This window comes from Bipolaris oryzae, assembly GCF_000523455.1.
Source record: "Bipolaris oryzae ATCC 44560 unplaced genomic scaffold scaffold_56, whole genome shotgun sequence".
Classification (NCBI taxonomy): domain Eukaryota; kingdom Fungi; phylum Ascomycota; class Dothideomycetes; order Pleosporales; family Pleosporaceae; genus Bipolaris; species Bipolaris oryzae.
The window spans coordinates 18,465-46,107 of record NW_006911332.1 but is presented as its reverse complement, the minus strand read 5'-3'; the positions used below and the strand labels follow the sequence as shown (position 1 = coordinate 46,107).

General features: G+C 48.5%; 11 protein-coding genes across 11 annotated transcripts; 7 read left to right on the top strand and 4 right to left on the bottom strand.

Moving 5' to 3' along the window:
* Positions 1-289: 289 nt before the first annotated feature.
* Positions 290-2,629, bottom strand: COCMIDRAFT_94051 (glycoside hydrolase family 3 protein; the record flags this gene model as incomplete). Its single annotated transcript, XM_007689344.1, has 2 exons — positions 290-2,387; positions 2,436-2,629. 2 exons carry the CDS (start codon positions 2,627-2,629, stop codon positions 290-292), a joined length of 2,292 nt encoding a protein of 763 aa, XP_007687534.1.
* Positions 2,630-5,598: 2,969 nt separating this feature from the next.
* COCMIDRAFT_56457 (uncharacterized protein) lies at positions 5,599-6,789 on the bottom strand (the record flags this gene model as incomplete). Its single annotated transcript, XM_007689343.1, has 3 exons — positions 5,599-6,198; positions 6,255-6,584; positions 6,637-6,789. Coding segments are annotated over 3 exons (1,083 nt in total), but the record flags the coding sequence as incomplete, so codon positions are not given.
* A 3,920-nt stretch (positions 6,790-10,709) lies between these two features.
* On the top strand, positions 10,710-11,792 carry COCMIDRAFT_94124 (uncharacterized protein; the record flags this gene model as incomplete). The annotated part of the gene is made up of 1 exon (XM_007689342.1): positions 10,710-11,792. One exon carries the CDS (start codon positions 10,710-10,712, stop codon positions 11,790-11,792), a length of 1,083 nt encoding a protein of 360 aa, XP_007687532.1.
* A 2,065-nt stretch (positions 11,793-13,857) lies between these two features.
* On the top strand, positions 13,858-15,302 carry COCMIDRAFT_36355 (uncharacterized protein; the record flags this gene model as incomplete). Its single annotated transcript, XM_007689324.1, has 2 exons — positions 13,858-14,276; positions 14,372-15,302. The coding sequence occupies 2 exons, from the start codon at positions 13,858-13,860 to the stop codon at positions 15,300-15,302; spliced, it is 1,350 nt and encodes a 449-aa protein (XP_007687514.1).
* Positions 15,303-16,253: 951 nt separating this feature from the next.
* Positions 16,254-18,794, top strand: COCMIDRAFT_25927 (uncharacterized protein; the record flags this gene model as incomplete). The annotated part of the gene is made up of 9 exons (XM_007689313.1): positions 16,254-16,675; positions 16,725-17,057; positions 17,108-17,155; positions 17,213-17,363; positions 17,428-17,693; positions 17,741-18,108; positions 18,161-18,405; positions 18,454-18,601; positions 18,769-18,794. 9 exons carry the CDS (start codon positions 16,254-16,256, stop codon positions 18,792-18,794), a joined length of 2,007 nt encoding a protein of 668 aa, XP_007687503.1.
* Positions 18,795-19,193: 399 nt separating this feature from the next.
* Positions 19,194-21,810, top strand: COCMIDRAFT_94130 (glycoside hydrolase family 92 protein; the record flags this gene model as incomplete). The annotated part of the gene is made up of 4 exons (XM_007689341.1): positions 19,194-19,323; positions 19,378-19,637; positions 19,686-21,093; positions 21,146-21,810. The coding sequence occupies 4 exons, from the start codon at positions 19,194-19,196 to the stop codon at positions 21,808-21,810; spliced, it is 2,463 nt and encodes an 820-aa protein (XP_007687531.1).
* A 699-nt stretch (positions 21,811-22,509) lies between these two features.
* On the top strand, positions 22,510-23,642 carry COCMIDRAFT_94087 (carbohydrate esterase family 1 protein; the record flags this gene model as incomplete). Its single annotated transcript, XM_007689340.1, has 3 exons — positions 22,510-22,952; positions 23,089-23,462; positions 23,533-23,642. 3 exons carry the CDS (start codon positions 22,510-22,512, stop codon positions 23,640-23,642), a joined length of 927 nt encoding a protein of 308 aa, XP_007687530.1.
* An 828-nt stretch (positions 23,643-24,470) lies between these two features.
* Positions 24,471-24,853, top strand: COCMIDRAFT_94092 (uncharacterized protein; the record flags this gene model as incomplete). Its single annotated transcript, XM_007689339.1, has 2 exons — positions 24,471-24,501; positions 24,558-24,853. The coding sequence occupies 2 exons, from the start codon at positions 24,471-24,473 to the stop codon at positions 24,851-24,853; spliced, it is 327 nt and encodes a 108-aa protein (XP_007687529.1).
* A 124-nt stretch (positions 24,854-24,977) lies between these two features.
* On the bottom strand, positions 24,978-25,775 carry COCMIDRAFT_4885 (uncharacterized protein; the record flags this gene model as incomplete). Its single annotated transcript, XM_007689306.1, has 1 exon — positions 24,978-25,775. The coding sequence occupies one exon, from the start codon at positions 25,773-25,775 to the stop codon at positions 24,978-24,980; it is 798 nt and encodes a 265-aa protein (XP_007687496.1).
* A 917-nt stretch (positions 25,776-26,692) lies between these two features.
* On the bottom strand, positions 26,693-26,908 carry COCMIDRAFT_94099 (uncharacterized protein; the record flags this gene model as incomplete). The annotated part of the gene is made up of 1 exon (XM_007689338.1): positions 26,693-26,908. One exon carries the CDS (start codon positions 26,906-26,908, stop codon positions 26,693-26,695), a length of 216 nt encoding a protein of 71 aa, XP_007687528.1.
* Positions 26,909-27,058: 150 nt separating this feature from the next.
* On the top strand, positions 27,059-27,586 carry COCMIDRAFT_94088 (uncharacterized protein; the record flags this gene model as incomplete). Its single annotated transcript, XM_007689337.1, has 1 exon — positions 27,059-27,586. One exon carries the CDS (start codon positions 27,059-27,061, stop codon positions 27,584-27,586), a length of 528 nt encoding a protein of 175 aa, XP_007687527.1.
* Between the last annotated feature and the right edge of the window lie 57 nt (positions 27,587-27,643).

The following is a 27,643-nucleotide window of genomic DNA, read 5'->3' as shown; positions in this document are numbered from 1 at the left end:
AGGAGACGGAAAAGTTCATTGCAGTTTTGAGGGGGGGTCATCTTTAGAAACAAAAATGGTGATGGGTGCTAGGGACGAGCGAATGAACATGAATTCAACAATGGCTTTTGCTTGACAGCATCCGGTCTACTTTTAATCTTGGTATAACTGCAAGGAAGCTTTTAACTCGATATTTGCACACGATTTCCGTTCACATGTAAGTAGACTAAGGAATCGATGTCACAGGGTGATCTATTGTTCGCGCACACATTATGTACAACTAAACTCCCTACACTTCACCAAAGAGGACTCAAAACATGGTCCGATTGCCTCCGTTTGGTGGCTGAGGCCATTTGTCCAGAATCGTCTCTTCACCCGTAATAGTCAACTTCAACTCAGCCTGGGTAGGCTCGTCGAGGAGCAGTGTGTATTCGCCGGGATAGATAACGGTGTTGCCTGATTGATCCACTCTAGCCAATTCTCCAAGTGTAAGCGGAAGCGACGCTGACTTCTTCGCGCCCCCATGGATGTCTCTGAGCCTCCCATATGTAATAAGAGTCTTCAGTGGGTATGGCTTAGGTCCAACTTCGCCCTTGATGAAAGCGAGAGCGACGAAATCCGATGTTCGGTTACCCTTGTTTGCTACGGTGACCTCCAATGGTACAACCTCACACAAATCCTTGTACTGCTGTGTGCAGTCATCCAGGATTTCCTGGATATCGTAGGTGAGATCTTCTTCGCTAGCAAAACTGGCCTCAAAAGTGGTGTAGTGTAGACCGAAACCGAATGGCTGGACGGACTCATTGAACCAGCGATAAGTACGACCGGGGCTTTCGGCATGCGGTCGCAAGTTCATGTCAAGCATAGAGAGCTTGATATAATCTGCCGGGTATTCCGTTATTGGCAAACGACCTGCAGGGGCATGCACACCGGAAATGACGTTTAGTATTGCTGGACCACCATCTTGGCCAGGCCAATTCGCCCAGATGATTGAGTTGACGCCTTCCATGTCCAAGAGAGGGGAGTGATCAGTCATATCACCAAGTGTGACGACCACAAGCGGCTTGCTAAGTTTAGCTAGTTTGGTAAGAAGGTCAATTTGCACTTGAGGAAAACTGATTGTAGTGCGATCGTAGCCTTCTTGCGCCACTGTCCAGTCTTGACCACCAAAGTAGAGAATATAGTCGGATTTCTCAGCCGCATCGAGTGCGTTGGTGGTCCAGTTGTCGGGCACACTTGAGTTCTGAATCATCGGACCCCAGGCTATGGCCATATCTAATCCCATTTGTTCACCAGCAAATACTGGGGAGTGCCGGTAAGGAGGTGGACCGCTGTAGATTCCCTGAAGTTTGGAAGAGTCGTTCGCCCAGAAACCAATCATGGCCACTTTGGATCCCTTCGTGAGAGGTAAGGGAAGTGTGTGGTCGTTCTTCAGCATGACCAAGCCTTCAGAGGTAACTTGCAGGGATAGTTCTCGCGCTTCAGGCGTGTTGATGTCTTTATAACTCAAGTTTGCGTAAGTCGCCTTCGCGCCGTCAAAGTAACCGGCATGGACTAGGCCTTCATATTGTCGAGTCAATGCTGTGTCGATGACGGAAAGATTCAGAAGACCTTGTGCCCAAGCTCCTGGGATATCTGATGATCCACTGTATTCACAACTGATATCCATGCCCTTGGCAAAAGCAAGTGCGGTGCCTTGCGCAAGGGTTTCGACGTATTTGTGGTTCTCAGAGATATCTGCAACGGCTTCACAATCACTAGTAATGTAGTTATTGCTATCCGTCCAGTTCCAGTGGTCCCTCAGAATGGTTTGAAGAACGTAGGTGTCAGCGCATGTTGGAACGCCGTTGACTGCATTGTAGCTGCACATGAATGACCCGACCTTCGAATCACGCGCACATTGCTGGAATGGCGGCATATAGTACTCTGCGAGGTCTTGCATGGTGATTTTGGCGCTGAAGTTGTGTCTATCGTATCCTCCCCAAGCTTCCATGTCGTAACCGACATAGTGTTTACATGTTGCAATGATCTTCCTTTGAGCTTGATCGCCCTCGAGACCAGCAAGGAGAGCCTTGGTGTACCCTTTGACTCGTCGAATGTCCTCTCCGGGGGATTCACTGGCTCGGCCCCATCGTATATCGCGAACGGGATTGATGTCAGGGGTCCAATAGTCCACAGGAGCGACTCCACCATTTCCGAACGCTCGAGCCTCGTTCCCGATGATGTTGGCAATTTTGAAAATAAGATCATCATCAAAAGCCGCCGACATAAGGATCGGCATAGGAAACGAAGTAGCGTTTTTATAAGGTTCGACGAATTTGATTCCTGGCGCTCCAGCTACACCGTGAAGAGCTTCGCCCCACCAGTTATACGCTGGAAGACCTAATCTTGGCACACCCTTGGATTTACTGCATCTGTTAGAAAGATTCGTTGGATAACTCGAGGAACTTGCATACCTGACGAGGTTATCCAGCTTTTCTTGCGACTCCATAGCTGCAACTAGAGCCGCTGCCCTCTCGTGAGGAGACGCATTGACATCGCAAATCGCATTGGTACTTAAGGGACCATTGATACAATCAGGACCGATTGCTGCGTGTGACTTCGATACCAATGAGGCACCAAGGACCACGGCAGTAGAAAGGAAATGCATCGTGGCTGACCTCTGGATACGATTACAGTTTGGAGCAACGCATACACCGCCGGAGGTAGTCCACCTTTTATGGCCTGTCTACCATGCAGCTCCCAAGTACTAACGGATCGGTAAAATACATACACGGATTGGCTCATGTCATATCTGATCAAAATTTACTCCGCCTTTTGCCGTAGATAGAAAAGTACCTTGTTACCCCGCGCACAAGGCCCCTGGATCTGCACAACGGTGTTCTGCGATCATCCCGACCAAATAAACGGCATTCAGCCACCGGCTTCAATGTGAGATGATGCGTGCATCACATCACTCTGCATACAAGCACATTAATTCGAGTCTCTTGCGAAGGTTTACGCCAGGAATAGAGCTTGGGTTCAGTCGGATGTGGTGGTAAACAAAAAGTCTGTACGTAGACACTAGAAATAATAATAATTAGGCGCTTCTTCGGATGACTTGATTATTCCCAATCTATTGGAGAGAATTGGTAGGCTGTTCTTACCAATTTTAACGGACGCTACGCTATATACAGCATAGCTCCCACTGTCTTCCCCAGCCTGTGTCACGCTCTCATTACTGGCCCACATACTATATATAATCTTGGCCTGGTACCGCCACAGTACAGTTCATTTGGATCGCCGGGAGAATCTAACATCCTTACCACAATGTGCATACTTGAGAGGAGCCTTGCAGCTGTAATCAAAAGGAAGCATCAAGCATAGAGTATTTAGTGCATGCTGGTCAACAACAATTGCAAAGTACCATCCAGAAACCAGCCAGGAAAGCTAAGAGGACCGACAACTCGTGGAAAGATCTCAGTGCACTTAACTCTAGGCTCGACCGAATCATGGTTGGGGTATGCAGCATTAATGAATGGTAGTGTTAAGATAAGATCAAAGGGGGTTAAGAAGCGAAGAGAAAACACCAAAGGTTCCATTACTGGGAAACATAGAAATGACGAGAGTCCTGTGACATAGTCGGGCGCTGAGGTAAGGTACTCGTGCTGACTATACCGAAAGGCAGTATGTTTCGATCAGCAAACTTTAAAAGCCTGTCACTATACAATAAGCTTTCATGAATGGCTCTTTCAATCACGGAGTACCGGCGTGGTCTGATGGGCTGCGTATCGCTGACGTGCATGCGTCTCTTCACGCTGCCCTAGAGTGTAGTTCATCTGATGACTGCTGTGGAATGCTACATATAATCAAAATGGAAAGATGAACATGGACCTCGCCAAGAACGATGAGTACAATTGTGCGAAACGTCGTATGAAATAGAATAAGGCTATTGCAGTGAGAAAACATTGTGACCAATTGCCAACCCCACAGTTATTGTGAAATTCAAAACGAGCACTTCAAAAGGGCTTTTCGAGCCCATCGTCCATGCGCGCAAGCTTTTGCGCCACAATAACTTCTGCTACGCTGTCCAAAATCCCCTATGAACCTCTCCGTAAAGTTCAAACGATGACTATTTGGACAATGCTTCGGAGGCTGATCAGTGGCAGAAATCTTTGCGCTACTTCTGTGGATAGGTGTATTACAAGACTTAAGAACGCAATCATAGCTGATTGTAGTGCTAAAGATGTTAGAAGATTCATTTTTAGCGGCTTTGGAAGTCTAGCTCTGAAAGCTCAGCGATGGAAATCACAATCTGATGACTTTTCCTGATCTTCTACCGCACTTTCTGGAATGGAGAGTTGGAGCTAAAGCTCCGCGTGTGGCATCTTTTAGGGATACACTGCATTAATAAAACTTCTGATTGCTTTGAATTAATGGTGGAGATTTGTTCCTTGACCATAAGATGGTATCTTTCATTTCGTGTTAATAGCAGGATTGGTTTTTGTTGTACAAATTAAAAATAAAATAGCTCAACCCGCCCCGTAAACACTGGCAATTCAATCAATTCTTAATGGCCTTGTATATCGATGTTTCACAGAAGGATGTGAGTTTATCAAAGAGGCAAAAAGAATGGCTTGCTGGCTTTGGTCTCGCTAAACGCAAAACAAAAAGATACATATTGTACAAATGCGAATGCAACAAAGGCATTCTGAGATACCTAACACACACTATCCATGATGCGACAATCAAGATACTGCGCCCATACAAATTGGAGAGCAACGCCTGACCAAAGAAACAAAACGCCGAGATACAGGCTGAACAAGCGTACAATTACATCACATTGCGTACAACGACGCGTGGACTGCTTCTCACATCGCGAACTGGAGGCATACGTCCAGTCTCTGGAGAGAGGGATGTATAATAAAGACTATGCGACGGAGAAGGCTCATTGAGGAAAACATTCGTCCTAGCAGGAGAGCGCGTATGACTGAAAAGTGGATACGTCGGCATGCCAGGCGACTCCACAAACGAGAAAGCATACTCGCTCGATGAGTCTCGTGCGCGTGAAGGAGATAGTGGTGAGAACTGGTGGGGGTGATCGGAATCTGGACTGTTAAACCAGCCGGTGATGGCTGTGCCCATGGGGGAAACCAGGTCCTCGATGGATTTTGGTCGCGCGTTGCTTTGGTTTTGTGCTGAGAATGAAGGGGTTTGCAGGCGTGGGCTCGAACTGAATTTGGTTGATTGAATGCGTTGAGAGGGGTGACCATAGAGTAGCCTCTTCGGTGAGGTAGTGTTGTTTCCTCTCACGGAATTTTTGTCGCTGGATACTGAAGTTCCTGGTGACAAATATGGTGATGACTGGGGTGGTGTGAATGTGGTTCTTGATTGCTCGTGCCGGGAGAGCAAAGATCGTTCATTGCGCGACGCAGTCGAGGGTGGAGTATCAGAGTCGTCCGAGTAAAAGGAGGTCGGTGTAAGGGGACCAAGGCGAGGGGTTTTTGGGGGTGGAATAGGCGCTTTTCTTGAGGGCACGAAGGAATGGGTGAGTAGAGCTTGCGGTGATGTGCTCCATGGAGACAACATTCCTGAGCTTTGCGTTCTTGAGCTTACTAGCTCATGGCTTTGCCTCCCTAGAGAACTACGATGCGGGATGTGTATATTGAGACCCTTCACACTCGACTTTTGTTTTGGTGACATTTGTAGCGCTCCGCTCGCCATAGGGCTTGGCGACCTTGCGAAGGGAATACCAGGCGAGACCCTTGGTACAAGTTCATAGTGAATAGCACCTTCAAGATCCGAATTTCGCGTAACAGCATCCCTTTTCTTTAGATGTCTCCGAAACCAGATTGGTGTGGGATGGCCAACCTTTTTGTCCTGTAGATGCATTGAAGATCTCATAGAGGTAGATCCTTGCAATCTATGACTAAGTTCCCGACAGTACGGCACCATGAATGGAATGCTCGCAGTGATGATGCTCATACATAGATGAACCTGCATTGCGACCAGTGGCTCCCAAATTCGATGGTGGTCATGTCGCTGTGGTATGGTAGGATAGACCCAAATGGTTCGAACAATCGTCCCTGCAATGACAAGGAGGCGAGGAGAAAAACACGAGACAACCGCCATTTTGCGGCAGAGGGGCATTTGGAGAGACGCGACTATTTTCATGGGAATTGTAACCAGAGCGATCTCAGTCAGTACATCGAATGCACAATAGATAACCCAGAAAATGCGCTATGAGAATCAGCATCTCTACCATATACGAACGATTGCTTGAATCATCCACTTACAAAATTGAGACAATGTGGACTGCTTGTTTTCCATGGGCGTGGAAGTTCGCATTGGAATGCGATGGTTACCAAAGACACTAAAGTCCAGGTGGAAATGAATATGCCAAGAGCGAGTACTACGCGGCGAAGGAATTGTCGACTTGCCACGATATTGAAGAAAAGAACGAGTATAGAGAATTTAGGGAAGCAAACACCAGATACATAAAACAGCTCCGATGTATAGTATCCCTTGGAAAGAATATTTGCCTGCGAAAAGGTCAAGGAGAAGGACATAGCGCGACCGTTGGCTGTAAGAATGAGCACAGTAGCCGATAGGCTGATGGCGAATATCTGGACTTTGTTAGCCCTATGGTGAATTTCAGTAGTTCCTCGGTTCACTCACAGATGCTATGAGAATCAAACTATCGTCCAAGCCAACCTTTCGGAAGACAATTGTCTTAGCGATTTGCCGCGTAATGAGTACTACCACCACAGCGACTGCGAGAGTCCATGAGACCAGCTTGATAGCATCCATGTGACCCTGGATGCTCGTCATCGTCGCTCTCACAGAAAATGAAACTCGTTGTGTTTGATTGAAAGAAAAAACACCAATGGATGATACGGATATCTGAGAAAACGAAGCAGTAAGGAAAGTATAATCATGAGATTTCTAGGAAATGGGCAACTCGCCGTCTCATGATGAGACTAGGTGGATTAGAGGTTTGGCAGGGCCACCCGCCTTGGTGACTCGAAAAGACATTGGAGATATCTTGATGATATGGACAACGCTTGTCTAAGGCGACCAAGTATCCAGCGCTTCACCTGCAACAGGTTCAGGGACCAAAAACAGTACAATCGGAATAGGCTAGTGATCCGAGAATATACGATCGAGGCTTGTTCGGCAGTGGTTTCTGCCCCATGAGACCCATGTTGGAAAACACCCACAAGATGCACTCGATCGCAATACCCGCGAACCAAACCACTTCACCAGATGGTTCGTTCTGTAGTGTAACGATAAGTGCGTTAGTGGGTAGAAAATACTTTGCCACGCAGCTAATCTTGGCCATTAGGCGCTCGCGGTGATTTGCCTATGCCGTTAAAGGTTGGGGCGGCTGACATGCCGACCAGGCTCGCGCATGGGGGCACGGCGCCTTTCTGCCTCACCCGCTCCGGGCAGCGCACTGACATACGGGAACGGTATACGCGCATAACGCCGAATTGTATGAACCTCGACGTATCCTGTCTACTGGGTGAACATGAGGCCCAGACACTCGCATGTCACCTGAATTCTCATTTCGCCAAGTCGAAGAGTTCCACGGCTCGTTGCTGACTGCGGCAGTTGACTACGATATCATCACCACAATGCGACTTTCCGGATAAAAAGGTGGACGCGACATGGGACCAGGTTCGGTTCATGCATTCATGATGGTGTGTGTGTGGTTGACCGGGAACCAAGTAACTACCTGCAAGGAATCTTTTCTTAGATCTGACTGCAGACCCATCCCGCTCCGGCAATTTCGAATTTCTTGGCCACGGAGCGGAAGGATCAACGTCCCGGCCTGTTCTAATAGGTGCGGCCGTGTTGGAAGCGAACAAGGTACCTATTCTTGTATTTACCCAGTTGCGACGCCGATAGCTGCTGCCATCTCTGAAGCGATTAATGTAAAAGTTGATGAGTAGAAGAAACTGAGCGTATGCGTTGATTTGGACGTGACGAGATCAAAGAAAAGACGGCATTGATGGTTGTATGAAGGACTGCAACGAGAAGTCGGTACGATGTGTGCACATTCGGAAACCGATGGGGTCGTGGGATTGGTAGTGATGGCCTTTGAACCATGTAGCCACCTGCTACCATAACTTTATCGAGCTCCGATGAAACTGCCCTGGGAGATCTATCCTGTCTGAGATTTAATTACTTCGACAAATGTACCTGTGCCTGATAAATGACAACGAGATTGCCGAATTATGGTTATAGGAGAACATACCACCAAGCGCAGTGGTAGATGTGTCATGCCTCAAAGTCCTCTATCTGTTTCACTTCCTTCATTAAATTTATCGCTTATCTGAGACTTTCCTGAGGCATCAATTATATTCGTCTCTCATATACAACACTAGGACATCGTTGACAATGTCTAACAAAATCAGCAGTCTGGCGACAAGTTTCGTCTCCCAGATATCTTGGGACTGATGGTGACATCCGTCGATGCCGAGCTGTAGCGCCGAAAGTCATATTTCTGGCCTGGCATTTCGGGCCATTTTCAGCCATAGTAAGGCGTTGAGGGATGGTTGGGCTGCTGGCTTGGCTGACGGTGGCCATCAAGAAACCAGTGCATGTATATCCTGGGTACTTCAGGTGAACTGCACATGGGGAAAACAGTGGAGAGAAACCTCACCGCACATATCAGACTGGCTAATTCATAGGAGGCTGCTGAATTTCTCAAGAAACAAGGCTATGGAATATTGCGATACACTGGCTCACATGTGAATGGCAACCCTGAAGTCGCAGAGTCATGTACATGGTAAGTCTGACCCCACGACTTTTATAGTTCAGCAAGTGCCCATTTGTATGCCCGGCACACCTGTGCATTTCACAGATGGAATACCCAAGTTTGGCACCGATTTCTGTTAAGGACCGAAGTGGTGACGAGGTTCGGGTGCGACCGCTGGCCTTGCGTAAGGCGTCAATACGACCCACACACAACGTATTTATCACAATATCTAAGGATGTGAGCTGAATCGCGTCTTATCCCTTGCTATTATTTGGGCGAAAGATGTTTCCAAGAACCCAAACTACGACTTTGCCCGTATCCATGGGGGAACCATAAGTTCGTACTTACGGCAGCTTGTGGTATTCTGATCGCCTAGGTCTTTTAGCCTTGCGTGACTCAGGTACCTAGTCAACAACCATGCTCAGTCTTGAGGACCAATTATCAGACATGCCACTAAAGACTGTCGTCAGTGGGCGGAGAGCATCACGGGCAGTGCGGACGAGCCGGACAAGCATTTCCGCCTCTTTCTCGCTCCGGATATGCAGCATCGCGGAAAGGGGACCAGGCCCGGAGCTCGACATGGCGTTCGGCCCAATGCTTTGAGCAATTGGGCCGAACGTGAGATTCCGCCCAAGATCTTGTCAGCGGAGCGGGATTGGGTCCCTATGTCAAAGGTTGTAGCCACACTCTCAGCTGTTGGGACGAAAAGCTGACGAAAGATCTTCGCTTTCGGCCTGCAACGTCAGTATATGCATATGGGTGAAAATCCAGAGTATATCTTGAGTGGGATATGCAACAACAGTGCGAACCACTTCAAGCAAAGATCAAACGCACATGATCCATGATTGCGCAATGCTCAGTAGCTTGATTGACTGCTGGAAACGTTGGACCACCTCCAACGAGAGGGTGTACGTACGTGTTTACATAGCAGGTCCCACTACGTCCGACCATCATGATCGACAGCCCCTTTCTCGTACGTTCTATGCGTATCGCACGATAGCTTCGGTGTGATTATTGATCGACGACGAGCTTAGTTGTTCTTTTCCCGTTTCAGGTACACACTTATCAACAACGTCCATAACATTAGTTGCAGTGTTGCCTTATATGCCTTATCGTGATTGGGCCTCATCATTATCAATTCACTGCCTGTGCACCCATTGTAAGATTGTCGGGCCGCAAGCATCGCCAGGACTTCCTTGACTGTGAACTTGGCGCCCGGAAAGACGTAGGAAATACCCACGCGTAAGACCGACGAGCTGAGCGATCCAGTGGACGCGCATTCTTATGAGTTATGTGATACGAGAGGAAAAAGTATATGTGGCTGAGCCCACCCAACTGTTGGTTTTGGATGCCTCTTGAGCCGCATCGAGTAGCGCGCTAGCGCTTCAGGCCCGTTTCGTTGGCCCAGTTCGGACGGCGGCTCCCGTACATCTCTGGTCCTTTAGATGCACCGCCACCCATTTGTCGCCAATTTAGGACGCGCACACCCTGTTCAAATGCTGAAACGCTGGGATCCCCGTCGATCACAACCGGCGCCTTACCTTGGGCGGAAATGGTGAGATCCGGGACCACGCTGCGCTAATCAGGATCCATCCAAGGCGAATAACAAACGAAACATAATGCTTGCTAAAAGCTTGTGGAAGCGCTGACACCCTCTGGTTCGTCAGGAGCGTGACGAAGCTCGTGGGTCCGACACGTCTGTGGTCTTGGGCGTCTGCAATCCAAGACCTTGGCAAAGTAAATACAATTACCTGACAGCGATGAGTCCGTGTGACGGATGTGTGGGTGTTCCGGTTTAAAGCCGTGCTGGTGCCTCAGCACAGCCGGAGTGAAGGGAAGGCCATAACACTCGCTTTTTCCGCTGCTCGCAGCTATAGTCACTCATTTGTGCCCGCCTTTCCCTTTTACCCCATTCCCCACTTCACTTCTTCGGTGTATTGTTATAACCGTTTTTTCATCTTTGCAAAAAAATTGTGGGTCACTTACAATGAACGCCTCTGCCACAGTACGGGCGTCATACATCCGCCAGGCGCGGGTGAGCATCATCGGCCATCCGGTTATAGCACTGCGACCACGCTCTGCTCACGAAGACAAACTCAGAGATTTCGTTCATGTTGATCATGTTGAGCACCGTCAAAAGTGTGAATCGGAGCGAGTTGCTGCACCCGCCGTCTTTGATTTGGAGAAGGATGCGGACATGAAAGAGATATACATCGAGGATAAGTTCCTCGATTCGACCGATAACCTCTCCGTTATGGAATGGGAAGAGCCCAGCTCAATCAGAGTACGACTAAAGAAAATGGTCACTGTCTTCCCCTACCGAGACCCCATCTACCTCGTCGCCATCATCTTCCTACTTGGCTCCATCGACCTCGTAATCAATGCCTTCTTCGACCTACTACCCCGCCTCTATCCTTCCTCTTCCTTTGCCGAATCAGAAGATGATATAGTCGCGGTCCCACTCACAATTCTTATCGGCTCAATCCTCTTCTTCATCGCCGGTATCTTCGACACTTTTGGCGCCCTCAATGCCGACAGTGGCCAAATCGGAGCCACCAAGTCCAACCCTCACAAAGTTATGTACCGACCTGCTCTAGTTGGTACACCGCAGTTCCGCTGGATCCCTTCCTGGACCAAGCTGTTGGACCTCACAGTGAACAGCTTGGCATTCCAAGCAGGTCTTATCGTCCTCTTTGGTGGTATCATCTTCATGTTCGGTGGCATTGTGGATTTCCCCGGTGTGGTGGACGAGGAAAGCCCTTACTTCGCTTCCATTGTTTTTGGGCCTCAGGTCGTCCACGGAATGTTGTTTTTCGTGGGCAATGCCATGTTGGCGTTTTCAGAGCAGGAGCGTTGGTACAAACCAAAGATCACGGACCCTGACTGGGTAAGCGCTTTCTTGAACACAATCGGAGGTTTTGCGTTCATGATGGCGGGCATCTTCTTGTTTCGGAAGGAGGCATCTGTAGAAGAGGGTGAGATCAGAGCTGCGATTGCAGCCATGGTTGGAAGTTGGGCGTTTTTGGTCGGAAGCATCATTCGCTGGTATGTTGTTTTGGAGGTTTGGTAATCTCTTTTTCTTTGTTGTGTTCTGGCTGCGTTTTTCTTTCCTTCTTTTTTTTTTGCAAGGTGTTGGCTTTTTTTTCCTTTTTCGGACAGGGTTCGGCTGGACTTGGGCGGACCCTCCAGGTTGCTAGGGTAATGATTTCCTTCCACACGGCGTACGAGAATGCATTCATTATTGCGGGGACATGATACCAAAAAGTTTGTTCTGTAAAGAGATACACTTCTGCCGAAGTGGAGCGCATGTAGCTGCGTCGAGAATTGACGCGCAAGACCAAGGTTTGAGGTCGTTGCTTGATCGAAGAGCTCGGGTGGTATTTGTTCCGATGTAGATCTTTTCCACTGCGTAATTTGGAACTGAGTGAATATTTTAGTGAATATTTTAGTGCTTCATGATTAGCCACAGTGTGTCAATAATAAGAGCTTTATATCACTTCCATGTTCCTCTTTTCTCCGAGGACCCACTATTGGCAGAGAGGAAAGCTGGCTTACTCCATCAATGATTGTTTTATGTATTCCGAAGCTATGTACAACAAACTTCCAATGACTAATTCCACGAATTGTGTAATGGTCTCACCTCGCTCAAGAGAATCATTATGAATTATGGGTCTGAAGGTAAAGTGACTTGATCGGTTTGGTCGAGTCGCATATCCTTCCCGATGGGTTTATACTACATGGCTTGACCAACAAAAGAAAGAGATGAAGATCCAAAGTTCTTGGAAGTCAACTATCACATAGTATGGTATAAGCGCTAGTTTAGCAAGGGATACCGGTATGTCTTTGCAGTCTTGGCTGCATACGACGATCACTCGAAGGGGGGAGGTGGATTGTGCAGGAAGAAATGTGATCAGATCAGTATTAAGAATGTCCATTACGTATTCTCTTTGGCTGTAGCCAAAGCAGCTAGAGTAGCTAGAGTAGCGGTCAAGTATAGCCACAGGGAGATAAGCTGCAGCACTTTTCAGCGCCGCTTACGAGCTATGATTATGATGTTAACCCTCCGCACTCGAGTTACTGCCGCCACCGTCCACGATCTAGTCGTCTCTCTAACCCACTCGACATAATAACGGTACCAGAACTATCCTATTTCTAGGCCATGAACACTGCTTTTGGCGATTTTGAGGTGGAATTGTGTATCTACAAACTCAAGAGCGGCGCCCGCGCCACCGTCTTCAAGCATCTATTAGGAGTCAAGGAGGCCGTTGTCAACGAGGGTATACGCTTTGTAATTCCATAGCTGCAGAGGGTACTTGCAAGCGATATTTCGATTAAGCCGAGGAATAGCATCACGAAGATTTGAATCAAGTATTTACAAATGATTATTCCAACGCTGAGGGTATCGCATTGGCTGGCTGCAGAAGGCAATCATGTTCAATGTTCGGACTAAATCGAGCAATACCAGTATGACGACAAAACGCAAGGACTTACAGAAAGCCTCTCTGACACTGAGGTCGGTACACCTGTTTGGTAGCAATTGCTGGAGTTACCTTTGACTTTTCACCCTATCTAGGTCTAACCCCACATAGGCCACTCTAGAATAGTCGTGTTATGTATTTATACCATCTAATTCTCCTTAAGAGATATCCATCTAAACCTATCATTTCATACCTATCTATCCCCTCAATTAAAAACCACTGACAGATGGTCAAGTGAATGCCTAAAATGACGACACTTCTGAGTTCCCTTTCATTCACCTTGCCGATTCGAGAGGACAAGGTGCCAAGAAAAATACCACGTGAATATCTGATTCACTTCCACCCACCAGTCACCTGGCAAAGTATTGCCTTTTCAAGCCCTAGGCAGCCGCCAGAACATTGTGTTTTCACACCCCAGGCAACTGGCAGAGCATTGCCGGGTGCCGTATGCAGGAGGTTACTGCAGTTTTCACTTTCACCATAACTGCAATCAGTGAACACCTCCTGTCAACTTGCTCTTCACACGCTTTCCACACACTATTAATATAGCTGCACTTTCCTCAACTATGACCACTCTCCCAACACGGTTCTCAACCATCATCTCTTCTCGTAATACATCCAACCTTCAATTATATCTCAATATACTCAGTCATCATGATGTGCCCTCTCGGAGTACTCGTCCTCGCTATACTGAGTTCCATCACATCAAACACTGTCTTCCGCCCTCACGATCCGCATATCCCGAACTCCGAAGTCACAATTGGCTACGACATCAGCAACAAATCCTCTGAAGGATATGGAGTCTCCAATAGCGCCTTCGACAGTGCGGTCGGCTTCGCGCAACCAGGGGTTGTAGCAGATGTCGGCGTGACTCCAACCGTCGTTGTGATTCTTGAAGAACAAAGGATCCCAACCAGAACTGTGTGTGATCCAGCAATTGAACCTGAGGCTGGGATCATATACACCACCATTCGAAACACTCCTGGCCACCTCAACTCTCTCTCCTCGGACCTTGTCATGGGACTGGCCCACACTCTACTGCTCATGGTGTATTACACCACTTTCAAACCTCTTTGGTTTGCCGTGAGCTTATGCATGGATATACCTGAGATTGATGGGTACGTAAACATCTTATACAAATCTCATCATTTTCATCAACTAATACCATCAGGAGATCCATGTTCAATAGAGCTATCTCCCAATTCCCGTACGCGATTTGCTTCTGGCTATCCATCGCCTTGTTCGCCATCCTCGAGCCAATCCTGACATTCGGTTGGAATTATCTTCACCGGGAATTCCATGCTTCACATGAAGCAGTCATGAAGAGGCTGCGGAGGTCCGAAGCCAAGGCATGGGGCCAGACTATACTGATCAAGGCCCTTGAGGAAGCCAAAGATCACTCCATGCTCACTTTGGAAGCCCTTACCGCATCACACGAACACATCAAGACTCGGATCTCGGAAGTTGAGGAGCAATTTCTTGGTGTCTCTCGAGCCGTCACTCAGCAAGATGAGGACGTGAGGGCGATAGTACGGACCGTGACGGATATGGTGCACGAACAGCACTCTATTCGAGAACAAGTCGGGGAACTTTCCACAACTCTCCAAGAGGAGCATGCCAACCATTGTACTTGCGTAAATCGCTTTATTCACGCTTACGGCAGCAACATCATAACTATCGGCCACCATGCGGACTGCCTCCAACAAAAGGTCGATGTTCTGGAACGTCAAAACCTCGAACAGGCCGCTGAGATTGACGCCCTCAAGAGTGCTGTGAAAAGGTCGGACGAGGAAAGGGCGGCGATGATTGGATTTTACCGGAAACAAAAATTCAACAACATGCACGTCAATGAGTACTACCAAAAGGCCATTGCCGAGGCCCCTGAAGATCAGCTAGCACCGGCGTTCATGGCCTATATGACAGCCATGCATTCCCAGATGAATGCAACGCTCCAAGGTGTATATCGCTCGGCCGGTGGCCACTCACAGCAGAGCAACAACTACGGTAGACCTCCCAATGGCTCGCCCGGTTTTGGCTCCCCTGGTCTTGGTTCTTCGCGATACGGCCCCGCCGGTAACTTTCCTTTCAATCAGAGGAAGTAAGAAACGGCCTTCATGTCTTTTTTTTCCTTCATCACTTGTTCATGTTCACTCAGCATCTGTTTTGAATTGAATACTAATCTGGGGCGTTTACTGGCGTTTACTGGCGTTTTACCTCTGGGGCTTATGATCTGGGATGGCGAGGTATTTGTATGACTGGCGTGGCATATGCGTTTGTTATTTGCTCTTCTTGATTTTTATTACTTGCTCTTTCCATTGCGACTTGCTCTTTTATTGCCTGGATTCAGAGGATCGCTACCCACCCCAGTCATGTAGTTTTTCGAACATCATTTATTTGGTGGGTAACATAGAAACCCAGCTGGCGGTACTGAATGGAGGTGCAGCTTGAGCAATGTATAGAAAACATTGCTCAAGCTGTACCGCTCCTTCAGCGCTGATAGATGGGCTTTCACAATTACTTATTTTATGAATGATGTTGGTGAAGCTTTAGGTAGATCTTTTGACCAGTCCCAGAGGGGGTTTCATGTACAAAGGAATGTCATCTAATTATCTCTGAGAAGCTCTGCCTTAAGTAGCTGTGCTAAGATGTCAGGAATCTATGGATTCAGGCAGCACCTTGTTACGTGGCAAACACCAGAATCGCCGCAAGTTCAAAAACCAGCTTAGAAATGAGGTGAAGTACGAACCAGACTTATATTTCATATCGTCGCTGCCAGGCTGGCTGGTGTGGTGCGAAGCGGCTAAGCCTCGTTCGTGGCTTGCACTGCCCCACTGCAGCGGAGCTTCATAACTCAACTCTATCGACTACTCTGGCGGTTATCCATTATCATGTTCCACTACCCGTCATCACTATCTGCACATCGTTGTTGAACGTTCCAGCCTATCCCGCAACCTACTGTCAACGCTGTGGACTGAGGTAGGGGCCTTGGGTGGCCACTTACCCCACCATCTCCTACACCAGTGCCAGCGGTTTCAAAAGTGCAGCGGTCCACAATGTCTTTCGGATTCGGAACCGGTGACTTCATCGCAGTGCTAGGACTTTTTGAGCGAATCGCGATCGAGATTAAGAATTACCGCGATGCTCCAGCACAATTCCAAAATCTTTCTATCGAACTCGACCTGCTACAACGTACTCTCATGCACGTGGTCCAAACCCAAACAGACGATCAGGAAGACAAGCAGGTTCTCGAGCGGATACGAGCCATAGCCAGCCATTGTCACCAGCCTTTGCAAGGCTTCATTGACAAGCTACTATCAAAAGAACGTTCCTTGGGCCACTATCGGACTGCACGGCTCAACGATGTAGGGATCCGAATGAAATGGTCTATGGTCACGCAAAGAGATATCGAAGAATTACGAAAGGTTGTGTTGTCAGAAATGGCTGCAATTAATATACTTTTGGGCGTGCAGCAGCTGTCAGTATAGTTGCACTGAGAGCGGTGTGGATACTTACACCATTGACAGAAACAATCTCAAAAGATTGACTTCTCGCTCAATAGACTCCCGTCAAAGCTCTGATACCATTTTGGATAAGACCTCCAAGATCTTGGATCTGGTTCACAATCTGCCCGACTCAATCGCCAATATACATCTGGAAATCGCTCGGAACGGAGAACAACAGGCAAGAAGGGACACAGAGATGGCACAAATGGTTGCAGGGCTAAAATCTCAGGTAACGGAAATATCCGTTCAAGGGAAAAATAGCATGGAGATAATTCGCTCTAGTAAAGCCCGGATTTTGCGAGAAGTAGCGCGGTTGTATTCCGTCTTGAATGACTTGAGGAAGCTTCTTCACTTGTAGGTTTTTGGCACAGTTTGCGATGCACAACATGGGCTAAATCTTTTAGGTTCTCGAAATATTCGAAAGAAATTCTCGAAGCCATTAGCCAGAATACGTTAGTTGTCTTCTCTTTCATATGTGGCCAAAGATGTTGAACACTAAAACTGCCTAGCCGCATGCTTCTTGATATAGCAGGCCATATGAAAAGGCTTGCTCGAGCCATCGAATCCGTTCCCCTACATCTTTCGGTCGACATTATCCGCCTTGACGACGCACTCGGAGAAAGCTGGGGTTTGCCTTTTCAAGCGTGTCAAACATGGGAGGTAGGGTTATGTAGCCAGTGCAATGCCCTCTATACATTTCAGCTAACTAGCTGCACCCGAAAAGTCATTCACAGACATACTAAAGGTAGTTGTTTATGGGAACCAGCGACCGGGATTGGAATACATACTACGAGGCCAGTTTCAGCTTACTCTTGCGAAGACGGGGCTTTCGGTCGGCCAATCAAATCCGTGGGTTTCAATTATCAGACCAGGTGCCCACATAAAGCAAGCGATGGTTGTCCCTGGGCTTCCTGTTTCGAAAGATACATGTCCTTATCCCTCCTGTACTGGGACGTTATTCAGCCAAGCTGATGAAGTTGGCAAAATATGGTAGGGTATCCTGTGAGGCTAAAGATTCGATTACTAATATGTTGCAGCTCAACATGTAGTCGGTTGTCGAGCTCTGCACTCCTTCATTCTCTACCGCTGAAGTTATACGCTGAGGTTCCATTTTTGCCCACAATGCTTGAATCTACCGAAAGTCAGAGCAGCATTCAAACGCGTGTACAGAAGATTGACAGCTCGTCGATTGGCCCTATTCAACTTTGCGAAGGCTCCATTGGCATGTTCCGAAGGATACAGGTATATGAGCGGCCGCCTCCTCTCGCTTCAGCAGAAGAAGCGTACCAGAAGCTTGGGGATGATGCATCTGACTTCCAAGCAAATCTATACCTCGGATGGCATGCGCTCAGTAAAGGGAGAATTGATGAATCTATTCATCGCTTGGAACGGACGACAGCGACGGGTCTGTTTATTGACTGATCACATGAGTATTTGGAAACTGACATGTGGAACAGACCCTAAAGATTGGATTCCTTACTACCTTTTGGCAAGAGCCTTTCTAGCCAAAGATCGCTTCGTTGAAGCGTATAATGCACTGCAACTCTGCGCGAATTATTACTACATGGTTCCTGATGTTTGGATTACGATTGGAGTACTCTACTTCAAGCTTAATCAATATCGCGACAGCCTTGACGCTATAGCAAGAAGCATCCGATTGAACGGGTACACGTGGGAGTCATGGTACAATCTCGGGGTTCTTGTAAGCACATGCTTCAAATCCGCTTCAATGACTAACACTTCCCACCAGTACGATAATGCTAGAAATCAAAGCGGTGATGCACTAGACGCAATGCAGAGAGCTTTAGACCTGAATCCTGCTCTCTCCAACGTGCATATTCGAATGGAAGAGTTAAAATCAGGAGTTCGTGGAGATAAGCTTACGGAAATGGTGGAATGTGTGTTGCTCCAGGCCTCAGACCCTATACCTACATACGTCGAAGACACGGGAATTCATATCAATCCCCTCATTTCTACTGAGAATGACAAATAATTGAACATTGGAATTGGAATATTGGGCAATATAGATAAAAGAGCTTAGAAAGCCTTTAAACTTGAGTAATAGTTCCAAGTCCACTGTACTACTACTAAGCTGTAACAAAGCCTATCTCATACGAGTAAATCTTAATTTTGGGTATGATATTAGTGGTGGAGTTGAGACGTTGTTTCTTGATGTAGTAGTATAGAAGAAATGCAAAATATTGCAAAGCATATCATGCCTCCTCCCAAAGCTAACTCCGCATCTTGGCAAGTATCAGACGGGGAAGGCGGGGCGCTAACAGTTACGTCATACTATACCACATCTACAGTTCCATTGAAGGAACACTCAACAATGTAACCTTGATACTTGGTCAAGGCTAGTGGCTGCGACTATGGAAATGATATGCATAAGCGGGGTATTTACCTTGAAAGTGGTGCGCAAAGGTGGGTGAACATGCATTGTGAAAAGAGGTCATGTACTTTCTTTGCACTCCATCGCCTCTTTTCACAATGTTTAGTGCGAAGGTACTCACAATACTTCTGATGGTGGAGCGACAATATGCAGACGCGCAGGATGTCGATTATTCACAATTCGTGAATCCGTCCATAGGGACTGAGGGCGCTATACCAGGCTATGCATGTAAGTCACCTGGCCTTTTGTCTCTATCCCAATCCCATTGCTAATACTGTGAAGATGGAGGTGGCGACGTCTTCGTCGGTGGTGCAGTTCCCTTTGGCATGGTGAAACTAGGCATCGACAGCTACGAAGAGCCTATCAATCAAAGCGCGCTGAATGGCGGATATACACCCCAAGGTCATGTCACGGGTATCAGCCTGTTGCATCAATCCGGAACGGGAGGTGGACCGAAATACGGGTATCCTTCTCAGATGCCGCTTACAAGAATTGACAGCGATGTCAACTTGCTGGATAATCGCACATATTGGCAAGATCGCGTACGTTGAGTACCAATATTCATCGTGCATTGGTTGACAAAATTTCAGGTCGGTGAAGATGCAGCTTCAGTGGGCTACTTTCGAACAGAGTTTGAATCAGGTGTACAAGTTGAGTTGTCAGCTTCGCGACACGCAGGACTGTATCACTACACATACCCATCAACTTCAGAGAAACACGTACTTGTGGATCTATCCCACTACCTCCCACATCCAACACGATCCTGGGACTCTCAGTTTTACACAGGCGGCGAAATCGAGATTCAGCCGAATTCCAGCATCTACACTGGCTATACCTCCATTGCTGGGGGATGGAACATTGGCGCACCAGTCACCGTCTACGTATGTGGAGAGTTTGATAGCGTACCCGATGAGGCGAAGGCATTTAAAGGCCGAAACACATTCCCTGTGAGTCGTCATTTTCGGACGTTCAACAACGGTACAACGCCGCAACCCACATTTACTGGTAACACTGCTCGCTCGGGGCCCATGAACGACCGTATTGGCGCGCTCTTTACTTGGAGCAACGCCAATGAGATCAAGTCCCGAGTTGGAATATCCTTTATATCGGTGGATAAAGCTTGCGCATACAAGAACGTTGAGCTGTCAACTTGGTCCATCGAAGACACTGCTCAGGCAGCGCGTGACGAATGGAACCGCGACGTGTTTTCCAAAATACGGGTTGACACATCTGAGCGCGCAAATAGGACGCGACTTGCGCTGTTGTATTCAAGCCTGTACTTCATGCACCTTATTCCAAGTGAGCGGATAGGCGAGAACCCATTATGGGAGTCTGATGAGCCGTCTTGGGATGACTTTTACACGATGTGGGACCTTTTCCGAAACCAAGTCTCGCTATGGCATCTCATTCAGCCAAGTTACTACGAATCGATGGTCAGGTCCTTGATTGATATATTCAAGAATGAAGGATACTTACCTGACGGGCGGTCTGGAAACTACAATGGGCTGGTACAAGGAGGATCAAATGCCGACAATGTTCTTGCTGACGCTTACGTCAAAGGGCTGAGGGGTATGATCAATTGGACCGAGGGCTATGCAGCAGTCAAGAAAGATGCCGATGTTCTGCCTTTCTTCGACCAAAATCCCGTTGATCCACAAGGGTCTCTCAAGGAGGGTCGGTCAGCGCTCGACGATTGGATACCACTCGGTTACGTTTCAGCAGACCGGAATACGCGCGCAGTATCGAAAACGGTAGAATATTCGCTCAATGATTTTGCTGTAAGTCAGATTGCAGCAGGCGAAGCGCCTGGTGACCAGGACTTCTACTTGCGGAGGTCGTCAGGCTGGCAATTGAGCTGGGACCCCGAAGCATCGAGTCGCAACTTTACTGGCTTTGTTATGCCACGATATGCGAACGGTACTTTTCATAAAACTTATAACATCACCAATTGCGGCGAATGTAATTGGCAGGATGAAAGTTATGAGGGAACTGCATTTGGTGGGCCAATTCGACCATGCGTTTATTATTTTCGATGTACTAATTTGGACAGAATACTCATTCGTCATCCCTCATGACGTATCACGCATGATTACCCTCATGGGCGGTCCGTCGCACTTTGAAGAGCGACTCGACTACGTCTTTCAATCAAACACGTCTGGCGTCGATCTAGGTGTCAATGGACTCGGTATCACGACTATTAATAATGTTGCCAACGAGCCGGACTTCCAAACGCCGTACCTTTACAATTACCTTAACAAGCAGTGGAAGAGTGTAGAAAGGTCGCGCCAACTCGCTAATGACTTCTACTTCAATACCACAAACGGCATACCTGGAAATAGTGATGCTGGCGCGTTGAATTGTTGGTTGGTTTGGCAAATGATGGGCTTGTATCCAATCGTTACCACACCCGTGTATCTTCTCGAGAGTCCTTGGTTTTCTGATATCAACATCACAGTAAACTATGACAAGACTCTTAGAATCCGAGCTGAAGGATTGGATGATGGAGATGGGAGGCAAGGATACTATGTGCAGAGTGTTAGTGTCAACGGTCGAAAGTGGAATAAGAATTGGTTCGAGCATGAAGATGCCGGTGGCATTATGACAGAGGGTGGAGAGATTTTGTTTGCGCTGGGCCATGAACAGACGGTATGGGAAACCGGCGATGTACCGCCGAGCCCGGGTCATCAGGAAGTTGATATTAAGAGCGGCATGTGATTTGGAATAAATAAACAATTCAATATGCAGGTTCCGAAGCTCCATGATTGGCTTCCGTTGAGTTTTTTTCAGCGTGTCAGCATCGGAAGACGACGGAAAAGGTCCAGGCATGCAAGAATGGTGGGACCGGTACGAATGACTATGCCGCCCTTCACTCATCACTAATCGTCTCACACCGTATTGCCCGTGTACTCTCCACAGCTTTCTGCCGGTAAAGCCTTTTTCGGGTAGTCGGCAACTGTAGTTGGACATCTTGGCGAGTGTGACTATCAGTTGCATAATAGAGCGGCAACTACCCGGCAATGCATACGTGCCTACCTCGACGGGATACCAAGGCTAGTCTATGAAAGCTTGCACAATTTCATAGCATTTCATATCTACTAACGAAGCTTTGAATAGGTGCGCCGACAATTCCCCCCGCGTGTCGGAGTCGCAAGGCAGAATTTGGGGGAGTCTTCTTGTAATCATTCCATCGGTCTACCGAACACGGCTCACCACCATACTCCATGTCCAACAACATGCTATCGCGAACCCGCTTACATCCAATCCCCTGTATACATGACGTCGGGTGATGTAGTAAGAAAAGCCCCCAAACTTTATCAACTAGCGTCCAAAACCCCATATATCTCTGCAGCCAAGAATCACTCATTCAGCTCTACCATCCAGCGTCATTATAACAAAAGCATCAAAAACCCAACCATGCCACCCCTACCTAAACTCACCTTCTTCCTCTCCACCCTCCTCACCAGCACCCTCGCCTCCCCCCAAAAATCCAGCGGCTGCGGCATCGCATACAAAGACCTCAGCCTCCCAGCCCAATACCTCGATTCCAGCGGCCAAAATCGTAGCTACCTCATCCATCTCCCATCCACCTACAACAGCGACACCGCGTACCCGCTTGTCCTGGGTTTTCATGGCAGTCAGAGCAGTGCGATGACGGTCCCGCTGGACACGAAGCTCAACAACGAGACGTTTTCCGGCGGTAAGATCATGGTATATCTAGAAGGGGTGGGGGGAAGTTGGGCGGGGCCAAGTTATCATAATGGGAGCAGTGTAGAGGAGGATGTGCAGTTTGTGGCGGATGTTATTGCGGATGTTGAGAAGAAAGTGTGTGTTGATGAGGCGAGGGTGTTTGGGTTTGGGTAAGTTTGAGCCTTTTCTATTCTTTCTCACTAAGCACGTATACGACTTTTTGTCGATTTCGAAATGTGGTAGCGTTGCGTGTTGTGGTTGCCAGTGTCTTTTGCTTTTGAAGGTGCTGACGCGGAATCATGTTAGAATGTCTAATGGTGGCGGTTTCATTGGAACACTGGCGTGCGATGAGAAGGGGAGTTCGCTTTTTACGGGTCTGGCGGCGCACTCGGGTGCTTTCTACACGGATGTCAATGGGCCTGATAATGGGTGCGCACCGTCGAAGGAGGTACCCTTGCTGGAAATCCATGGTGGAGCTGACAAGGACGTTCCATATGCAGGCGGCAAGGGTGAAGGCGGCGAACTGCCTTCGATCTTTAACTGGCTGAACTCATGGGCGCTGCGCTATAAGTGTGAGAGTAGTAGTGTGAATATTACGTTTGGGAGCGAGGTGCGACATTGGTCTTGGGGTTGCGGTGGGAAATCCGGTCTAATCCAGCATTACGAAGTTATGCACCTAAGTAAGTCTGTTTTCTCTTTTTTTGAACTCGGAGTATTTGTTGGTTGATTGTGGCTAACGAGCGATCATAGGACATGCCTGGGCTGATACCGAACCCAATTTCTCGCAGTCGTATGCGGGGCAAGGACCTACGGTCATCCAAGCGAGCAGAATCATCATGGATTTCTTCGACTCGGTGTGAATACGATGGAATGACTTGAATGAGAAAATCCACGCAAAAGAAGAAGATCGATGAGCCGTAATGTAATGGAACGACAAGGGTGTGGCGGATCTAATGGCTCCAACGACGTGTACATACAAAACTGCAGTGGCAATCGTAATGTGGAGGAACGACTTGATGTGCAAAATATCTCCGGCTTGGACATATCTATAATACCACAAGTATTCATGATCCTTCTGTTCTAATGCGGTTAATATGTCAAACTCATCTGACACATTTGACACGCGCGTCACACCCGAGTGAATGCCTGAAACGCATGCCGAGACAGCGTGCTATGGAGCTCAGCCCCATCGCCACGTCAATTATGACTGGCCTGGGAGATGCGACAATGGACACCGGCATCAAGCTTGCTACTCAATAATCTATGTGGCACAGAAGCGAGGCTATATGCGACGGTGCGTATGGAGATGCTTTGACGGTGAAGCGGAAGAGTGGCACTGCAAGTGTTCTCCAACTACTCGTCGGACGTTGCACAATAGGAGATCACGCATCAACAGCCTCAGGATCCCGCTCATGCCATCACCGCGAGCGCGTGATGGCGAGGAGAAAGGGGGACGATGCGGTTAGGAGCCTTAAGGAGATATAAATGTAGTATACCTACGAGCCAACTAGACAAGCAGCTTCACTTCCAACTTCAAGATCCCAACATCTAATACTCTCTTCTCAATTCGCCGTCTGTGACTGCGGATTCTTTGACCTGGTGTCTTTAACTCACGTACATATCTCTTTCTCTCATAAAGCATATACCCAACTCTTCACATAACCAACCATCCATTAAATCAATCCAAAATGCGTTTCACCATTGCCACCCTCTTCACTCGTAAGTAAATGGCAGCCCATATATCACTATAACACTGTGGAGCTAACACGTTCAAGTTGCCGCCATGTCCATGGCTCAGGTCACACCTAACAATGCGGGCGCTAAGAATGTTGGCCAAGGCAACGGTGCCCAGTTCATCACCGGTGGATGTGTGTCCGATGCCGACTGCAGCTCAGCATGCTGTGCCCAGGTTGCCTCGACCGGTGCCGGTGTATGCAGTGCTGAAGTAGCGAGTCAACAGAACGGAAAGACGGGTTGCGGTTTCAACGACCCCAATGCTTCCGCCGTGATTGCGGCCGCAAAAGCTCAAGTTGCGCGCCAGGGATTCAAGAGGGTTGTCCGAAAGGAATAGACGGCGGAAGCCTTAGCCCGAGGAAGTGCTCAAAATAACGACCCCAAATGTCGAATCAATGATCAAACAAATCGTAACGTCCCTTCATGTGTGTCACTTTCCGCGGATAGCGTGCATCACGGTTTCATGTCATAAAGCTGCTTCCCGCACCAAAAGCTGCCCACAGTCTCGTGACCCACAGTGCGAGAATCAACTCCCTACATGTCTGGTCGAGATCACTCCTCAACTCGATTGTTGGCATTTTCCCTCCGTAGCCCATCTTCATCACCTCAGTGGCAACGACATGGCCTTCCGAGTCTTTCCACTGACTAGGTTCCATTTCGTTCTTGCGTTGTTTGATTGCTTTGGTGAAGCCACCAAGCTTCCCACATGTCATGATCTCTATTGGCCGACTGCCCTGTGTCGGCATATGTGCGACGTGCCAGCGGCGTAGACCAAACCGCACGAGGAGGGAGCCTGGAAGCGCACGAGCAGACTTTCCCTGGACGTAGTATTCATTTATGAGGAAGGGCGGATCGTGGGCTTCGTAGAGGAGGCCGTTGCTGGTAAATGGGACGTTTGGTGCGCCAGCTTGGAGCATCGTGACTTCTTCTGCACGCAGTCTGCGCATTCCCAGTCTGTTGATGGACGTATCGAGGAGGGAGGAGAGCTGATAGGCGGGGGCATTGGGGGTGTGAATGAAGGTACCATATATGGTGAAGGTAGTGGCTTTCTCATCAACGACGGCGTATGCAGGCGGTAGTTCTGGTGGGAGCGATGTAGAAGCGATCGTAGGTGTCGCCTCAGACTCTGGGGAATCCCGTTCCGTCGGCGTGGGTTCAGATGACGGTGGGAGCGGAGTTGTTGGTACACTTGTACGGGGAGATGCGACGACGGCTTCTTCATACGAAGGAATCGGCGGATCAGGACGCGATGGAGCCATGGCGTGGGGAAGTGAGGAGGAGAACAAGAGCAGAGAGCTAGTCAGTCTGGCTGACTGCGTGTGAGAAAGTCCATTATACGAAGCCCGAGGGGCTGTGTTCTGCCAAGCATTTTGTTGTGAGGCGGAGGAACGTACTGGCGGGATCCCCAGATGACGCGGCGGGTGGCGGTCCCGTGCCCTCCGAACTTCTATGACGCACTATTCACTTGTCCAACACGACAGACAGTGTGTAGTATGTACATATATGTGTACTCTCTCTATGTCTCAAAACAATGACTCCCTGTCAATTCCTCACTCATTACAAGCCCGGTATCTCTTGTACTGTACGCCGAGATTCAGCAATGGCCTCGGGTAGTACAGTTGAACGACGAGCACAATGGACATGACATGCTAAGCGGACTTTGGACTCATTTGCCTTTGTCATTGAGCCTTGACAAAGCTTTCCATATGTTCTACTACTACTACTACTACTACCACATCTCGTCACATGATCAAAAGAGCTATACAGCGGGACAGTCACGTCAACCTACATGATGGGCTTGGCAGGTAGAGAGCCGCGAATCCTTCTCAGCCTCAACGCATGCGTTTCCTCCGCTGATCTGTTACAAACCCGCTTGCCTGAGGATGGCGACTCATAAAATCGGACGACAAACAAGCAAAAAAATACGCAAACGGCTATGGCATCGCTGGGCCAAGACGCGAGGCACCCCTTCATGCCGAATTGGATGCACAAGTAACACGTCCAAGAAAGGGTTCTACCAGTCTCAGCTACCGTGCGCATCCGCACCCATGTATCCCGTTGGTGGGAGCATTTGCTATTGGCGGTAGTTGTTTACAACAACTGTTTGGTCGGACTGGCTCTCCAGGTGTTGGGTGGGCCAAGATGTGCGAAACCTGTAATGTGTCGCAGAGTTGCCTCAAATGTCGGGATTCGTGCATCCAGGCCAACACCAAGCCTTGGTACTAAGGCATTCACGTACGATTTTCAAAGCTTCCTGCAGCGCACATGTATATAAAGGCCACAACGTGCTGATGGGAGAGCTCGGTAGGAGTAATTCACTGTTGATCAGTCTCTTCACACATTCTTTCTTCGCTTCTCTTTCACTTCTTTCAAGTCTGTACACTCGTTTCATACGAATTTCTTCGACGCCTTTTGGATTGTTTTCTTCAGATCGACAATACTCATAATGTATACCGCAACCCTCACCACCATCGCGAGCTTGGTCCTCAGCGCAGTGGCCGCACCAATTACCGCATCACCCATGGACCTCGGCAACGGCCACATGCAACTATCATTCTCCATCGACATCAGCAACAAGGAAGCAGTAGTAAATGCACTTGATGCCAACGAGCTCTTCGCATTCACTTCCATGCACGCTGTCCACGCCGTTCCTGAGGAAGTCGTCAACGGTACCGAGCCTACGGGTGGCATTGCTGGCGCCTCCGGAACATTCAATTTCGGAATCAACAGCGCAGCCAACATGATCTGCTACAACATCACCCTGCACAACTTCCAGGGCGAGTTTGACTCCCCAGCCACAACCGCAACCCACATCCACGAGGCTGCGCGCGGCGCAAGCGGACCACCCAGAATCGCATTCCCCAACCCAGAACCGGTCAATGGAGATGTGGCAGTGCGAAACAGCGCAGGGTGCCTGAAAGGACCCTTTACTACTGGTGTCATGGTCGAGGGCAAGGATTCAGGCGAGGGCTTCCACGTGAGCATGATTGAGGCCAACCCTGCTGCATTCATGGCAGACACTCACTCCAGTTTGGCGCTGCCTGGTGCGGTTCGTGGCCAACTGGCTTAATGTTGCGAGAGTGAAAGGGCGGTTAGGAAACCCGTTTGGGATTGAAATTGTTCAGAC